The 18,752-nt window shown below is 31.7% G+C and overlaps 1 protein-coding gene across 2 annotated transcripts in view; it reads right to left on the minus strand.

Moving 5' to 3' along the window:
* The window catches only part of LOC123692052, a 37,591-nt gene extending 21,547 nt beyond the window's left edge, over window positions 1-16,044 (minus strand). For both annotated transcript variants that reach the window (XM_045636677.1, XM_045636678.1), the window contains exons 1-2: window positions 15,761-16,044; window positions 6,090-6,312 (exon numbers count right to left, since the gene is read on the minus strand). In XM_045636677.1, coding sequence (XP_045492633.1) covers window positions 6,090-6,312; window positions 15,761-15,798 — 261 coding nt within the window. In that variant the 5' untranslated portion in view covers window positions 15,799-16,044. The remainder of the gene's footprint in view (window positions 1-6,089; window positions 6,313-15,760) is intronic.
* Between the last annotated feature and the right edge of the window lie 2,708 nt (window positions 16,045-18,752).

The raw sequence follows: 18,752 nt of genomic DNA on the forward strand, positions 1-18,752 counted from the left end.
GCGGTGCGTCAATTAACATTGGTGTTCCACAGGGGTCCATTTTAGGTCCCTTCTTGTTCTTGGTATATATCAATGATCTTCCCTATTATTTGCAGGATAGGTGTGAAATAGTTCTGTTTGCAGATGATACCTCATTAATTTTTAATGTGGATAGGCATGACCCAAATGTTGACGAAGTGAACAGTGCTCTTTCACACATATCTGAATGGTTTACTGCCAATAATTTATTATTAAATGCCAAAAAAACCACTTGTGTTGAATTTTTACTTCCTAATGTAAAAAAGTTGAACAGAGATATTACCTTGAACGGGGAGGTATTGCATCCTACTGAGTCTACTGTATTTCTAGGGTTAACATTGGACGAGAAACTACAGTGGGGAGCCCATGTCAACACCGCTGCAGGTAAGCTCAGTTCAGCTGCATATGCAGTCCGAAAAATAAGGCATCTCACCGATGAAGATACGGCTAGATTGGTTTATTTCAGCTACTTTCATAGCATTATGTCCTATGGAATTCTACTGTGGGGCAAGGCTGCAGATATAGAAACTATATTTATCTTACAGAAAAGAGCCATTCGCTCTATATATAATTTGCGTGCTCGGGACTCACTAAGAGATCATTTTAAGAATACTGGTATCCTTACTGTACCATCACAGTATATATTTAATAATATTTTGCATGTTCACAAAAACGCCGACTTACACACAAGAGTAGGAGATAGACACGATTATGGCACAAGGAACAGGAATAGAATTGAAATGCCGTTTTTCCGATTAGCTAAAGTTAAAAATTCATTTATGGGTCAAGGTATACGCTTATACAATAGAATTCCTCTCAATATTAAAGAGTTTAGTAGTTCTAAATTTAAAACTTATATAAAAGGTGTACTAGTTCAGAGAGCGTACTACAGTATTCAGGAATATATGGACGATAAAGACCCATGGAGGGTTGTCGCGTAAAAGCCACAGGACAGTTCTTTGGCATATTATGATATATTATGTATAAGTTAGATATAAGTTACATATTATGTAATATTGACATGATTTTAAAAGAGCAACTATGGAGTTTCTTGCCGATTCTTCTCCATAGATACTGCTTTCCGAATCGGTGGTAAATGTTAAAATACTTATGTAATGACGATTCGAAAGTGCTACTAAATAGTAGTCTAATTGAATAAATGAATGTTTGAGTTTGAGTTTGAGTTTATATGGCGCGGCGGCAAGTTGTTTCTACTTTAAGTGGAAAAACAAAAATTCCTCGGATTGATGAATCTGGCATTCTACGCACGATTTCCAAATTAAAAAAAAAATAACTATGTAGCAACTTTTCTATAATATTTTGTATTCGAAATTATTTTCTTAACTTAATAACAATAACTTTGATCATTTAATTTAAATAAATAATAATACAGCATAGCTATATTAGGAATGCGGTGAAATTGTCTGTGAATAAATAAATTAATTGAAGATTTTCTATGGCAATATGATAAGACTTCCTCTCCGAAGACCTTAAAATGGGGCATAATTAGCATAGTGCTTATGCTCTCTCGTCTAAGTAGCCGAACTAGCTTATTCACAGATATAATTGTAAATCGGATACCAAGAACATACTTATAATGAAGAGAAATTAAGTTCCGTTTCAATATTGATGTGGGTGCCGGGAGGCATACTATAAAATGTAAATATACGGATATCGGTACTCTGTATGTATTTTTTCTCGTTTTTGATAAACCTCTTGCTAAAGTTATTTCCTAATAGACGAAAATTTCAAAACTCAGCGAATTTTAAAATACGGATATGACAACATTAATATTGAATTAGTATTAGAATTATATAACGATACATATTACAGTTCGGTATTGCAAAATAACACACATTAATACATATTTTCAGATAATCAGGGTAATAATACAGATCCGTTGTGTTGTGTGCAAGAACTAGACGTAAGTATTAACTTCCTCCGAGTTGCAATAATTAATAGTATTTTATGACTGCAGTAAAACGCAGGTATTTATATGAAAACAATAATAAGCCACTTATATCTCATAATTTATTATCTGTATTGTACACCTCGGGTGATGTACGTATAGTAGTACCTATAAGTAAAATATGCTGAAGATAAAATATAAAAACGCAGTCCTGAAAACATGCAAATTGCTATGAATTTCGAGTTATTACTACTTTTCTTTTACACAGCTGTATACACAAGTGACACATAATTCCAGACAGTGTATACCATAGCATACAAGATAATGATTCATAAACAATTGGTGTTTTTGTTAATAATCTTTTATAAACTTTTATTGATTATGATGAATATTTTAACAGCTACCTACCTAATTTTAAATGTATTAAAACAAATCGAGAGGAATCATGAAATTTAATGACCAATTATTATATTACAAATCATTGAAGCCTTAGTTCCATTAAAATCTTGCTTGGTCATTATAACACATCAAGCGACAGGTCAAGTTCAATTTATAAGTATTATATGGTTTATGAAACATCGGATCTTACTCGTCAGTTGTCGAGAATGGAGATGCGTCTCAAAACTGGTTTACATTTAAAAAGAACAAAACTGAACAGGTGCAGTAATAGCTATACGACACTGTCTACTAAGAGTAAGGCATAAAATCAGAAGAATCGCAAATTCAATCGTTGGTTATTAATTATTATTGATAGAACTTGGGAAATATATTATAATTTAATGCGTTTAATTATAGTACCTACCCTACCTACCTAATAGTGACTATATCAAGTTTGCAGATCCTGAAATTCAGGTCGCATTTGAAAATTGATAACTGTCAGATTTTATAATTTATATTTCTTTTTCAAAATATATTTTAAATTTATAAGAAATATTACACCTGTGTACATTCACTCCATATATTGTATTACAGTATGTATCTTAAAATTTCTTCGAAAGTAGGTAATCCGACATCCAGTTAGTCAGTCAAACAATATTTAATCAAGCCAATTGACAAGTAAAAGACCTAAAACTTTTTTAATCCTATGACGTGTTTTTGCGAGTATACAGGGTGTAATCGTTAAGACGTGTGCACAGGCGATTATTCCGTAACTATGACAAATATAAAAAAAAAACTTTAGACTGATACTGAAAGTAGTACCTATACCTAATGAGTAAAATGACAATAATAACTTTTTAAAAATAAAACGAGAAATATCCAAAAATGTTGCATGAAACGCTCCCATATATCTAATATATAAAAATCAATGCCACTTTTCGTTGTAATTCCATAACTCGAGAACGGCTGAACCGATTTCGATAATTCTTTTTTTATTATATTCCTTGAAGTACGAGGATGGTTCTTATGTAGAGAAAACGTTAATATGTACCACGGGCGAAGCCGGGGCGGACCGCTAGTTTAGTATGAAATATGGCTATTCCAAACATTTAATATTATGGAAGGTTTTGCTTTTTTATTGATTTTTTGCTTTAATTACTTCGGAAATTTTAATGAAAGTTAATTTAGAAACTGTTAATAGAGCTCGATGCGGAATATAATGGTATTCCATAACGTGGATGTCATTTCGAACATTTGCCTTGAATACAAAATGTATGGTAAATCAAATGGGAGCGTTTCATGTAACATTTTTGGAGATTACCTACTCGTTTTATTTTTTTAAAGTTATTATTGTCATTTTATTCATTAGGTACCTATAGTCCTTTCAATATCAGCTTAAAGTTTTTTGATATTATCTGCAATAGTTACGGAATAATCGCCAGTGCATGCACTTAAGATTACACCCGGTATATGTACATATTATGTATAATGTATTATTGATGCGATTTACTTTCTCTTTGAATATCATTTATTATAGATAGGTATATAATTAATCATAATGAAAAATGTGTAGGTAGTAAATAATTATTCGTCTGGATCGTTTGCAAATTCAACAATTGCGAAATTAACTATTGATTTAAATACATATTAACATTTTAAATGTTAACATTTTTAAATGTTAATGATATTTCATCATATTTCAATTGATATTTCTTACCTATGGCTATGACACAGATAATACTTTATTCATATCGATAGATAGTAACAATGAAGAATGGATAGCGCAATTCAGTTTGGAATAAGTACAAATTTCGAATGATAGATTTGACACTATTTTCTATATTAACGAGTATTACGCAATAATCTTGCAATAAAGTTTACTAAACATAGAAAACAGTTGATATTGTTCTATTCGAGAGACACATAATATACGATGTTATTAAGGATGTTATATAGTTACTGTATTCACCTTTTTTATGTTATTGTAATGATTTAAATTTTGTGTGCAGTTGTAATTGGGTTGTAATCTTAATATTGTTTAATTTAGTAAGTTGATGTAAATGTTTTGGATTATATCCTGTAAATTGTAATTGTGCCTTATATAAATAAATAAATACCAAGCTTAGAAAATATACTACTTACTTATTTCTAAATTGTCTTACCCGTGTAATGCCCGGCACCCGTGTAATAACACGGGCAAAATTGCCACATTTAACATCTCCTGTTCCTTGTATGAAGTATTCTTAATCACTACAAGATATATGTAATACAATTTTGCTTCTTTTACTTCCTTAATGAAGTTAATTACAAATATTAAATGCACTCGGCATACATTACGGAGGAAGTAGGTAGGTAGTTGTCCGACATGTCGGCACCACACTAAATGCACTGTTAGCTAAGCATAAGAAAATTAAACTTCCCAAGATTTCGTATGTCTCAAACACCTCATTGTGTTTCTCTACTAATAAAGAATATTAAGAACTTGTGAAATTTCATAACTTCTTTGTGAAGGAAGTAATCGTGCGAAAAAAGATTTTGTTTGATATCAAATGCCCAACGTGAGGGACGAATAAAATAAAGCAATATAAAAATATAACTTTTGGGAACACTTTTATAGTGCGTATGCACGCTTATATTTATGATTTAAATATATGAAAGAATTCAATAACAAATATCCACATAAGATGTACGTATATAATCTATATCAAATATCCACATAGTATGTATGATTATTACGGCGAATTACTTCATTTACTAACACATTATCTCATCGAAAGAACGGAGCTACTGTTAACTCATCTGAATAATTTAATCGCAAAAAATTTGACCCAAATGTTCGCTAAAATAAAACGTTCTTTAATAGTACCGATTCAACTGTTACCTTTCAAACAGCAACAAGTTACATGAACGCCACAAAGAATGGTAATCGTCTTACGCCAATTCAACCTCGCAAGTACCTACCTAAATGTGTGCTACACTACTATTACATATAATTCATAATAATAACTGTCCACAGACACATGACGTGAATATGTTAATGTTGTAGGAATGGTTGGAAATCGTGATACTTTGAATGCGAGATATAAGTATAAGTATAAGTAGGTTGAAAGTTACCTTGCTAGACTTCGGATTCCGTGTATTTTATAAACGTAAGTTTTCCAATAAACACTTAAACAAATAAGAACCTACTACCTACCTTATTTAAAGAATTCAATTAACTATCAGTAACAGATAATTCAGAAGTCAAGAATAATTCAAACAATAAGATAATGCAATAACTAGGTACTTAATTGTTCCTATACGCACAATAAAACAAACTCAGTAGCAACAATGTACCAAACACAATGTGACAAAACTTGGGCTAGGGAACCATTGAGCAAACAATTGCATAACATCACTAAGAATTTCATTGCCACTAAATTCAGTAATTGCGGCATAGTATCGCTCCGGTTCCCTTTCGATGGTTTAGCGAAACAAATAGACTTATTGCTTTACAGTCATTACCTTATATGTCGCAGCTTAATCAGTCGTTTAATTAAAAGCCTAGCCTCTTAATCGATTAACCTAAAAGCGGGCATGTACGATCTATCTTAGAAGGTATGTTATTGAAACATACCCTATAAAGACTATATTATATAGGGTTCAGCCCATGTAAAAATAACAAAACCTGCTATAAAATCCTATAAAATCTGTTATCCTGGATATGACAGAAAACAGATAATGTTAAGACCCAAGTTACGAGCAAAGTTATCAGGCCAGTAAAGCAAATCAATCATATCATTACCTTCAATCCTTGAAGGTGGGCTTCAGAATTGTGCTCAACTTTGGACACGAAGAAGCCCGTGGCGTATTCCTTGCCGCCTCTCAAGGAGAAGCCGAAGGCAGGTGCCGCTCTGCGCGGTCTCAGCAGTCGTATGACCCGTATGCGCCTCTCCGCTGCGCCGGTCAGGTCGCCCCGGGACCCTGAAGTCGGCGTCGACGCCATCGACGTCGCGTACATGACCGGACTGAAAACCAATTTCATGTTTTAATAACAACTCTAACAGTTTTAATAAATATTTCTGTAATTCCTTATTATTCAATGATACGGGGCGTCATCCAAAAAATGTTATTCATCATCGGCTAAATATCAGCAAAAGTACCTACATACAATTATTTTAAACGTATTATGCAAAAAATAGAAACGCTGGAAACCTGTAAATCTTGCAATAGGTAGGCTACTTAATGTTGTAATGGTTTCATGTGGTTATACGTAAATATAAAAAGCATTAATCATAAGTTCTGTAATTTCCACGGCTATAAGTTATAACCTTCTAATTTTTTGCTCTTTAAACGAAACACAAAGGACTTCTTAATACTTAAATATAAACACAACAAAACCTGAAAATTCTCAGTCACTTACTAAGCTCTACGGCAATATAATGTAACGGTATGTAGCAATCAGGGCGCAAGTCCTACTCGCTCTACTGAGACTTCACAAGGTAAAATCCCCAATCAAAAACTAGTCGGAATCCGTAAACTAGTTAATCGATTTGATAGAATAAAATAGAATTCTCTACTTCTCTAATGACTAATCACAACATTCTATTGTGTTATACAAGACCACTAAACGGTATTATATACGGAATTAACCTTAAATAAGAAGCCATATACATGCTTGGATTGATACCTAGTTGATACTATTGAATTAAATTAATTTAAGTCAATATATGTTCACTTTTCATCAACACCAACAACTTAGTGACGACATTAATTATTTAACGAATTAAACTGTAATTTCTAAGTGTAGAGATTGTAATAAATGAATCATAATATATCGTTATTGGTAAATTGTAGGTATCATATATATTCATATAAATGGTCATTTAAATAAATAAAATTCTTTACGACATTTTTGGGACCATAATATTATATGAATGCCTATATGGATGATGACAATAATACAGTACAATTTGAGCTTTACAGTACTTTGTTGAAAACTGTTTCAATAATAATATTTGAAAGAAAAAAAGTTATTTATTTTTATTAAAAGTTCACTTTTTCAGAAGATTAGGTACTTAGGTTACCTGAAACAAATTGAATTGGATTTTGGTGGAAGAACGTATTTCTACAGATAAGGCGAATAATATTGGTTATAAATAAATTTTCTTTTATTATATCAATTACAATTTACATTACCTACATCAAAATAGATAAATAGGTAAATAAAAAGTATGATTGAAAATAATATAAAATGTTTAATTCATCTCGTCCTCTGTGAACCGTTTTCTATTGCGTTATTTACGAAGCGATTGCGGAAGAGTGCCCTATTAAGACACATTACATAAGGATAACCACATGGCTAGGTGAGTGTCATGCAACGGTTCATTTCTTGTCTTTTTAACAGGGTTTAAAGAATTACAGTTGCATTGATATTATCAATAAATACATAAGTTACTACTTAGTACTTATTTAAAAGAGTCTTACTTCGGACTTATACATAACATTATCACTTCAACAAATCAACCTAAAAAGGATGTGGGTGGGTCTTTTATTATTATAATCCAACTACATTTTGTTCAGTATAGAAGATTAACAGATAAACGAATATATGCACACATTGTGTTTTACTTAAAATTATAAAAAGCGTAGTTTAGTACGTAAAGTATGTAATAAATTTTAAGTTAATGCTCTAGTTCATCCAGAGTTCGTTGTATCCGAAGACGATTGTTTTACTCCGTTTCCTTGACATTACAATGAACTATTGACAGGTTAGTCGTTAAAGGTCAGGTGAGCGTCATTGTTTAGATCTTCTAATCATTTTTCTTATCAGGCTTGTTTCAAAGTTCTTTCAAATAATTTAATAATACCTAGGTAATTTTGGCTACTTGGCGGTCAATAGGTTTTTGTAAAGGCGAAAGTCACTATTGTGAGTTTACGTGGTAGGAATATTAATACGGTGTAAGCATTTCGATAAATTTAGATGTAATATTATTAGAAGGTTGATGGAACCTTAGAAAAAATGATAGGATGCTACGTAACCATGTACTGAACTAAAAGTGAATTCCAAACTTGACGATTGTAATCCTCACTTTATAAAGCAAAACGACTGACTTGAAATTTTTTTTGCATCAATGTATTTTTTCATCAATTCGCATTTATGTCTAGCTACTATTAAGTTTTCTATGTATATGTTTAAACAATTTTTAAATGTGACAACAGCAAGGTCCTTCAGATTTTAAGAATTAGTACTTGAGAAGCGAGGACGAAATTATCTTACTGTTGTTGGATATTATATAATCTAAATATAAGAGGCACATATCGTCTACTGCACATGCAATTTACAGATGAAAATAGATACCCACTTATTTTTAAAGAGTAAAACATGAGGTCACGAAGTTGACGTGAGGGAGGAGAGAGGGCAAGAGTGCAGCTCCTCTGTAGAGCAGTGCAATGACCTCGCACTGCGTCTGCACAGCCTCCCGGCAACAGCTCGTTTCTGTACTAATGTTTCTTGCATCCATTGACACATTGCGAAGTATTTATAGTGTCTATTGATATTCATGATTGCACAGAAAAGAAGGCTCTACAATTTGCGTTTAACCAAACGGATTTTAAATCCATTCAATTTTAAAACTGTGCGTATTTCTGTTTGTATAACATATAAAATCTTAATATATATACATATATAAATATATGTTATACAAACAAAACCAGACAAGAAAAATAGGCCAATTTTTCTGGTTACACCGATTTCAGTAAAGTAGGCTGTAGCAGCTATTTAAAAAATACTTATCATCATCTAAAATATATGTGTGAAGGTATCTAATCTACTGCGATATGTGAAATGATCTTTATCATTTTTGGCAAACCTGAGCTACGCAATATTTTAACGATATTTAACTGTCAGCTAACTTTATAAGTACATACTACATTTCGTACCAGATTGTAATCTCTGGACAGGTTAATTTAGCTTCTTATTAAAATGATTGAGTGTTGTGTTAAATAATATGACGAAACGCGTCCGAGAAAGTTGTTGATAGATAAGACACGAAGCTGCACTTGACACAAAACGCTTGATTTTGCATAACGGGAACCAGCCTTAAGACTTCAATCAGTATTAGCTTTGACCTATATAATACAAACTGCTGAATACAAATCAGATCTTAGCATTAAATTGTTAATTGTTCTCGCTTTGTGGTAGACAATGGAATAGTGAGTATTTTAAGGACCTAGAGTCAAACCAAAAACAAGTTTATTATAGAGCCTTGGAATTCAGTGGAGTGGTCTGCCCACTAGTGATATTTTCAACATTGCCTAACTTTAAATCACTGGGTTAGATACTGCCGATTGTTAAATATTTGACCGCTGATTTATACACAACAGCGGTTAAATAAATTAGAAGAAAAACAATAAAACCTAGAAAATTTTATTTCCCTCTCTAGATTAGATCAATTATATTAGAATTGATATTTCAACCATTGTTATATTTTTTTTTTTGTAAATATAGTATACTTACAATAACATTTATGAGAAAGAAGGCAGAAATTTTTATTCTTCTAGGTTCGACGCAAAGTTGGTTGGCGTGGGTGTGCAAGTGGATTTTGAAAAACTAAATATTGTATCTAAAGCTTTATTAAAATATTGACATTAGACAATTGGCTCCATAGGACATAGTCAGATAGAAACTCACATGGGTAGATATACCCTGGATCTCCTCCATTGAATTTCGTATACATACCTATAGATACTGCTCGTCAATCAAAATACAAACATATTCACAAACATGTTATGTTCTTGTGTATCGTTTATATTATAGTAAATAGGTGTAAAGTGTACTACTTTGTCTTTTTCCTTATCCTCAGATCAGATTAATCTTACAGTTATGAAGTACCTACCGTTAGCTTGAAGCTTTTTATTTATTAGGAAACTTTCAATACAAATAAAATTACATAATCTACTCAAATCTCACTTATCTGTCGGTAAATACTATAATTGTTATGAGTAAGGTATATTGGCCAATTAATTCGCCGCGTTTTATTATTTGCTAGACACAAACATTTCAAATTTCGAAAGAGAAAGTTTTTAACGTTTTTTATTCAATAGTTAGTTTATATCCAGAATAGCTTGTTTGTTTACTTTATTTTTATTTTATACTAGCGGTCCGCCCCGGCTTCGCCCGTGGTACATATTCACGTTTTCTCTACATAAGAACCATCTTCGAGTTCGAACTTCAAGGAATATTATAAAAAAAGAATTAACGAAATCGGTTAAGCCGTTCTCGAGTTATGCGCTTACCAACACATTTTGGGATTCATTTTTATTTTTTATATATAAGAAGAAGATTACACTCCTCTTAGGTAATATTTAGTAAAGCAATCGTTATAATTAAAATGGGTATAAGCCGGGAAGACAAGTTTCTACACTACTGAATTTTGATAATCTTTTTATTCATTTCGTATATTGAAATTTATAACACCCAAAAATATATTTTTTTATGAATATTGGTGGTATACCATTAAAAAGTCTGATAAGGTAATGTCTAACGCAGGTGGTACGTGCCCGCTCAGCCGTGAATCCCCTTCTACCCGGCCGACAACTGTTCCCTGTTTTTTTTCTCTTAGTCCAATCCAAGCTAAGAGCAATGGCCTGATCCGCACATTGGCTATTTGTTTAATATTAGATTGCAAAAATATATATCCGATCAAAGGTTATACGTCTACTCTATAAGTTATTTAATTATTTATTAATTACATACCTACAAGTCTAGTGGAAACGGTTTAAGAAATTAGACTGTATGACGATGACACTTTCTCAAAAAAGGTGCCAAAAGTGGATATTTAAACTTTAAAAAATAATAAAGTAACTACATACCTATAGGTACTTAAATACTTGAAGATATGATGTCAATACTAGAGGTAAGAACACTAAGTACACTGTATCTGTAATTAGTATTTACATACATGATACACTAATCACTATGGCAAGATTTTCCACTAATCTCAGCACTTTAACATTTTTAAAGGTTGCTTTCTTTACTTTGGTAAGCTGTTCGTGTATAACCAAAGAAATCGACCGATCAATACTGCTAGGATACAAAACAAAAACAGGGCGACATGCTTTGAAGGGATTCCTAATTTCCGGCTAATGCCGCGGCCGCGGTAGCATGACACCAACAAAACACACTCAAATTACCGTTAGGCCAAAAAGAGCTGCTTTCTGTACCTCACAGCGTACACATGTTTTAAAAATTTTCATGTACAATATTAAATTTATTCAATACGTAGGTACCTAGGCAATTAAGAGTTCATGAGTCATGACATTATGATAAATGTTGAGGTATGTACTTATTTTGCGAAAAAAATAAACAGTATAGGTAAGTAAAATTATATTCAATTTATAAAAAGAAGAGGTTGTACCTGTTTCCCCCTTTTTTATTTAATTTTTTTTTTATTTATTTAACGATCAAAAATATTACTTATATCAACCAGTTTAATTGCTCTTTTAAATTCAAGGATTTAAGATTTACAGCTCGATATCACATAAAGAATTAAGAAGTGTTTAAATAAAAAAAAGAATCTTCAAAATCACTTCACCCAGTCGGAACTCCAGTCGTCAGAACTTTCTGAAGTAAAAAAAAACCCAAGAAATTAAAAAATACAGTCGAATTGAAAACTCTCCTTTTTTGAAGCTAAACACTTACAAATGAAAAACTACGCGGTATGATTTAAATATTACAGAAATTCATGAATTATTCGCGAATGGGAAAAACCCGGGGCGTTTAGTTAGAAATGCCATAAAATAAGCGGCGGTCAAACCGGGCGCGCCGCCTCGCCGTCAATTAACCGCGTCCGACCTCTGAGCCAAGCCTGCTATGCGAATTGCGATGCTATTCATAGATACGAGTTCACGTGATCACGTCCCTTAGCCACCTGGATGATTTGATCCCCACAGGCTTATGAAAGATTAACTTATTCGTTGAACCGATCGATATTTATTCGAAAATATCGCAAAATTAGGTAGGCACATTAGAAAATTGCAAGGTGGTTTTGAATATCTAATTATACATTCCGTAGAAATTTTACAAAAGAGAGATCAGTGAAACAAATTTATATTCTCAACAACGAAGATGCTACTTGCATTATACCAGAACATATTATCTGCTATACGGCTCGCATACTGAAAGGTAAAAAGAGATTGTTTTGTTTTTCTATTTCTAAAGATGGTTTATATCGCCAAGGTTTACAAGTACCGTAGCTCGTAAATAAAGAATTATTGCTGATTGGTCTGTCCTTTATAGGAATGCAATGGGAATGATAGAGGTGGAACGATACTACGTCGCACGCTTCTTTACGTAATCGTGGGTTCACATCTCCGAACACCTGAGCAATGCCTTTGTGTTTGCAATCACTTTGCATTCAATATTTTTCGTCTTTGCTAAAATCTGTAGCCCTCAGCCCCCGGAATCACAGACACAATAGAAAATCTATTGTGGCGTGGCCCGATCGGGCCGCTCGGTGGTCAATGGGATATTTAAGCCAAGAACCAGTAATTGCTTACTATGATTGAATGACGAAACGGAAAAGAAAAGTATGATAAGATGTGTGTGATACTGTATTACTGTAATTGTGTAAACATCATATTAATGTGACTTCAGCTTAATGTTATGACTAAAGCAAAACATTGGGTGTGTCGACGTTGGTGTCATTATAAAAGAACACAAAACGAAAGTTAAATTTTGATGATGTACCTACTTATTTATTACTTTGAAAAATCAGTAAAGAATGGAAAATAATTAACTACATCTAACTACATAAATAATAAAAAATCAACTGTTTATTTTTCGATCAGCGTTAAGTTGAGCAGTAAAATTGATTTTCTACAATTTTTGAAAGTTAATCACTATGAATCGGTATCAGAATAACGGCGCTAAATTATCAGAGGTCTCACAGTAGAGCAATATAATAACTGTACCTGTAATTAATTATACTACTTATTATTGTTGATTATAAGAGCTATTTTTACTGATTTTCCAAATCTTTTGGTGTAATATTACTTAATAACTATTAACACTAACGTAATAAAGGAAGGCATTGCTTCATAGTCGTCCTTCCATATGTGAAATCAAATTACGTCCGTTATTTAGTTAACCGGTAAAAGTTCACAGCTTCCTTTAAAACTAAGACGTACCTACATTTTTATTAACATTGCAGATTTAATTTTGTAAATCCTTATTAATTATACTAAATTATCAGAAATTACATCATTATAGGTACTCAGGAAAGTACTAAGTTACGTACTTGATTTATCTTTTGTGATGAGACGTCCTTAAGAAGTCGTTAACCTTCCTAGGATACATAAGAATTCAATCCTACAATGGCTAGGTAATCCACTTACTTAGGTAAGGTCAAAAGTTAGGTGGACTCTATAAATTATTCTTATAGGAAATTCTAAATGATAAATTCCTTCGTATTACGCGGAACCTATCTAATTGATTCACTTTTTTTAGCGTAAATGAAACTAAACAAGATTTTTATAGCCGAGAGACGGGTGAAAGATGAAACCAATATGAAAGCTGGTAATATCTGAACAAGCACGACATACAGTGTTAAGAAGGCCGAAAGAAATCGTTTGAAAAAGCTGATGATGCCATGAATGGATGGAAAGTGAGCTGCCGAGCAAGATGTGGAAGTTTCTGTTCACACGGCCATGTATACCGATAAGAGAAATGAAATTAAAAATAAATACTCCATAAACTTACTCTGATTAAAGTGAATAATTGACTTTTAATGTCCCATTGCTGAATAAACTTATTTTGGTTGATAACTTACCCGTAAAATTGGAAACAGTTGGTCAATGATCTTTACATACCAGCGCACTCGGGCAAAATATTTCACAGCAAACATCAATTTAATTTACTAAGTAAGTAGTAATAATAGCTCAATGTTTAATTTAGAAGCTTTGGAAGTCGAGATGTGAATAGAGAGGTATAATAGGTATAATAATATAGCTACGAAACAATTAATACACAATTAGTAAAACGATAAAACAAAAGATGCACTTGGGGAGTTGGGTTTAAGTTCACCTTTTGTCAATGCACATTTGAAAAATTATTATGAAAAATTAGTGATATTTTAAACGCTTTTCGTGGTACCTAAATATTTATGTAAAAATGTAGGTATGCATACTTCATGTAGGTATTCATCTATACATATATAATAAATCTGTAGAAGGGTCAATTCTGTACATTGAAAATATTGAAAAAATAAATAGCAGGGGGTGTTACTGGATCGATACCAAACCCAAATATGTGATTAAAAAATTTTTGTCTGTCTGTCTGTCTGTCTGTCTGTATGTCTGTCTGTCTGTATGTGAAGGCATCACGTGAAAACTAGCGGTTCGATTTCGATGAAACTTGGTATAATTATACCTTATTATCCTGGGCGTAAAATAGGATACTTTTTATCCTGGAAAAATACGTAGAAAAAAATAATCTTAATTTTTCAGTAATATCCATAGATGTTGTTCCGTAGAACCGCGAACACACGTTGCGTATTATTATAGGCCTAGCCGTATTTGGGAATTGGGTCCAATATATATTTATAAGATGTTATTGTCAGAGTTACTCAAAATGGAGAAATAAAACATCCACGCGAAGACCGACATCCGCGCGGACGGAGTCGCGGGCGGAAGCTAGTAAGTACTTCATAAAAATAATATGAATAGTTAGGTATATATCGTATATATGAAATTAGGCTTGTAGGTTTATTAAGCTATTGCATAGCTTCTATCGCGGGCCTTGAGCGCGGGGACTGAATCGAGAAATTCCGTAACGAAAAAACCTCACGCTCCCCACTCCGACGGGCGGAGGTGTGGTAAGTGGTTGAAGGCTATGCAATAGCTTTACCGCGGCAGTCCCCGAGTGCCACACGTCTTTTATTATTTTTTGTATCCCAAACCATCAATCTAACTACCTACCCTCTTTTAAAAAGATTTTGCCACTAGTTTTATATAATGATTATTGATTATCATGTTCAATACCTTTATATTTTTTAACAATTTAATTTTATACCTGTATCGTATCGCATTAATCTAATAACTCACAAAATATATTCATAAAACCTCCCACTTTATACTTAGGTAGTATAGTAGTAGGTAACTACTTAGTATAAAGCAAGTGAAAATGAAAACATGAATAAATACCTGTAAATTGTACTGAAAATAAAATAACCTTAGATTGGAATATCATGGATTTGCTTGACTGAAATAGATAGGATGACAATATCAGCTTATTATCATAATATGATAACATCTAAATCTCAAGTGAAACTTAACGCGGTCGGAACAAAATTATCCATTATTACCTAACACCGTCAAAACAATGCTTAGTTCACACCTTTATTCACCTATTTGTAATAAGTGAAATTCATTTTACATAATCTCGTTATTTACTTAATTAATAAAGAAAAAACACACCTTAGGCTTGTTTGAGATATTTCCAGCGTTCCCTGCATCAACAGTGTGAATTAACACAACCAAACATTATGGTGATCAGCATGCCATTTCACTGATATTGTCGTAATTCTTTCACTCTTTCACTATTCGAAAAATGTAAGAATGTTTCACGTGTTGACGTTACGGATTGGAGAACAAAGTCACGGTTGGTTTATAGCGACAATGAGCCGGCTGGTGATGGATCAACGAGCGAGCACTACCCGCGAAGCGTGCGCTCCGCACACCGAAACGACACGAATGGTAAAATACAGGCAATGGAAGAAAGTTCGACGTCACATTCCACCGCAAAGCCTTCGCTTTACTGATTTAATTTGAAGCTAATATATCATGTCGAACATGTAGTTAACTGTTGTTACATTTTATGTCAATATCACGTCCTTGATTTGGCTCTTGTTTTTGATATAAAAGTACAAAGAGGCAACTAAGTATAAAATATTTGACAAAAAAAATGCAACACACAGGTGCCTATTTCAAAGAATTCTCAAATCTAATTTTTTGACCAAAAAATGAGAAAAACAATTTATTTAAATAGGTAGGTATGTAGGTAATGGCAAAAAAGCATGCCTAGAGCATACATAATTGCACCGCCCAGCTAAATTTCAAATTTACCATCAGTCCTTTTTATAAATAGGTAACTAGTAACGTATTATGAAAAAAAATATTATTAAAACAACAAACAAATTTAAACATATTTTATTAATAGCACAACAACACTAGAACTAAATGCATAATTATCACATCATTTCTAAATACATATGTATTCCTATGCTTTCCCATCCTTTTTGTCAAATAATGGTATCAAAGATATGCTGGCCTCCTCTTTCTAAAATATCACCCAAAAATACAGCCTTCTATAACATTCAGAACTTCATACTTCGGCTTGATTTATGTCTATATGTACAGTAAACATCTATATAACATCGATTAATTCAATAATTTTCTAAAATACATCAAGTTTAACAACAATTCTAATATTAGGCATATAAATTGATGCTGGAAAATGTACGTAGATATATATATCATGAAACATCGCAATGTATACGAAACCTCATGAACGTTTTAAAAGAAGCCACGTTGTAACAAAATTAAAATACAATATTTTGTAACCCTGACGAGAGTTTTTAATTACCTATTTAAAATCTGTGGGATTACAGATTGGTTGAATTTATTATTATTATCTTCTTCATTTTCAACATGTGGAATTGTTAAACACAACACCTATCACAACAATCTCAAAAACTGTTGGTAAGTCTTCCTTTGTGGAAACGTTTAAAATATTTATTTTTGTTTAAAAAATAACATACATCACTAAGTGCCTATTTTAATAACAAATGTTTTGTTTGTAAAAGGTATAAAAACATAACGGGATTCAACATTTCATTTATCAAAATAAATTTATCTAAAATTATAAATAAACAATCGCTTTAAGTATCTAATGATTCCTTACAAAGTACAGTCTAAAATGTTATAACATCTAAACGACAAGTCTAAATTCTAAAGTGACTTTAAGTATAGAAGTGGTTAAGGTACCTGTGTAGGTAGGTACCTATATGCAATTGTTGTAATTGAAATTATTTTATTAGGTAACTATACATTTATTAATATTTCGAGACAGTTTTATTAAGGTTTCACTATGAAGCTAATTTTTAATGAAAAATGAAACTTATTGATATAATAACACACATTTAAAACAGTTTGAAAAATTTTCATGATAATAATATAATATGGTATTAATTTCACAATATAATTATATTATATCATGCAGTGCTCAAAGATTTAAGCTCCGCTATTAAAATGAAAATACGTATATGTATTATTAAAGTATTTGTAGATAAACTGCAAAAAAACGTATTTTTTTCTACGTCTAATTGCCCTAAGTACCCATTTAGTAAATTTACGAAGTTCTACTTTGAAAATTTCCTATGTTTTATTCTAGATGCTAAATACAAGACTGTCTCTACCTACGTTGTACTCCATCGTAACTTGAGTAAATTTTCATTTTGAATTTCTTCTGAATATGAATAGACTACGACAAATAATAACTTCTATAAAAAAGAGAAATTATATAGTTTTATTATATAGTATGTATTATAAATTTATAAACTTGTGCTTACAATAAACAAAAAAATACTATGTATCCGTGAATAAATACATAACAATTCTGTAAAGGATTTAAAATTTTCAACATTTCCTTTAAATTAGGTTTTAAATAAATAGGAACTTAAAATTATATAAAATGTTAAATATAAAAATATTATTGACTCAATAAATAATTAATTATATTAAATCTCTAAGTAATTAAGTAGTAGCATATAAATTAGGAATTTATGTTTATTATTATTGTACGTTGCCGACTTTCATTCTTTTAATAACGTAATATCTTTAAAAAAATCACAATATATTATGAAATCAAGTCTTCAACTTTGAATCTTGAAGACCTCGTAAGAAGTTGAAAAAGAAAGGAGCTTCCTCACAAATTTGTTTTTTTTTTTATTAAACAGGGTGTCCCATTATTGGTATACTATAGTAGAGCCATTTTAATAGGCAACATTTGACAGTTCAACAAAATTCAACAACGTAACCTAGTAACGACGACATAGAATAACATGATATTTCGTTTTGTTAGAACTGCACATTTGCTTAACTTTTTTCAATTACGATTACATATTTATAAAAATAATGACCGATACAAGTAATTTTAAGATTTCATTTTACTGATAAACCATCCTAAACATAATAAACAATTTCTGAATTGAAGAACTGACGTCGCTACAATTTTGTGTCAATAAACCTTTTTTCTTTTTAAATACTAGAGACGTTACTCTAAAAATCGAAATCTGACATCTAGAATCGAATGCATTGATTACTTGTGAATAAAAATCATCATAAATTAATAAATTCGATTGACAAATGTTTCAAATCCATATCGATTAATACACTTTAATCGATGTTT

Source organism: Colias croceus, chromosome 5 (assembly GCF_905220415.1).
Source record: "Colias croceus chromosome 5, ilColCroc2.1".
Lineage (NCBI taxonomy): Eukaryota > Metazoa > Arthropoda > Insecta > Lepidoptera > Pieridae > Colias > Colias croceus.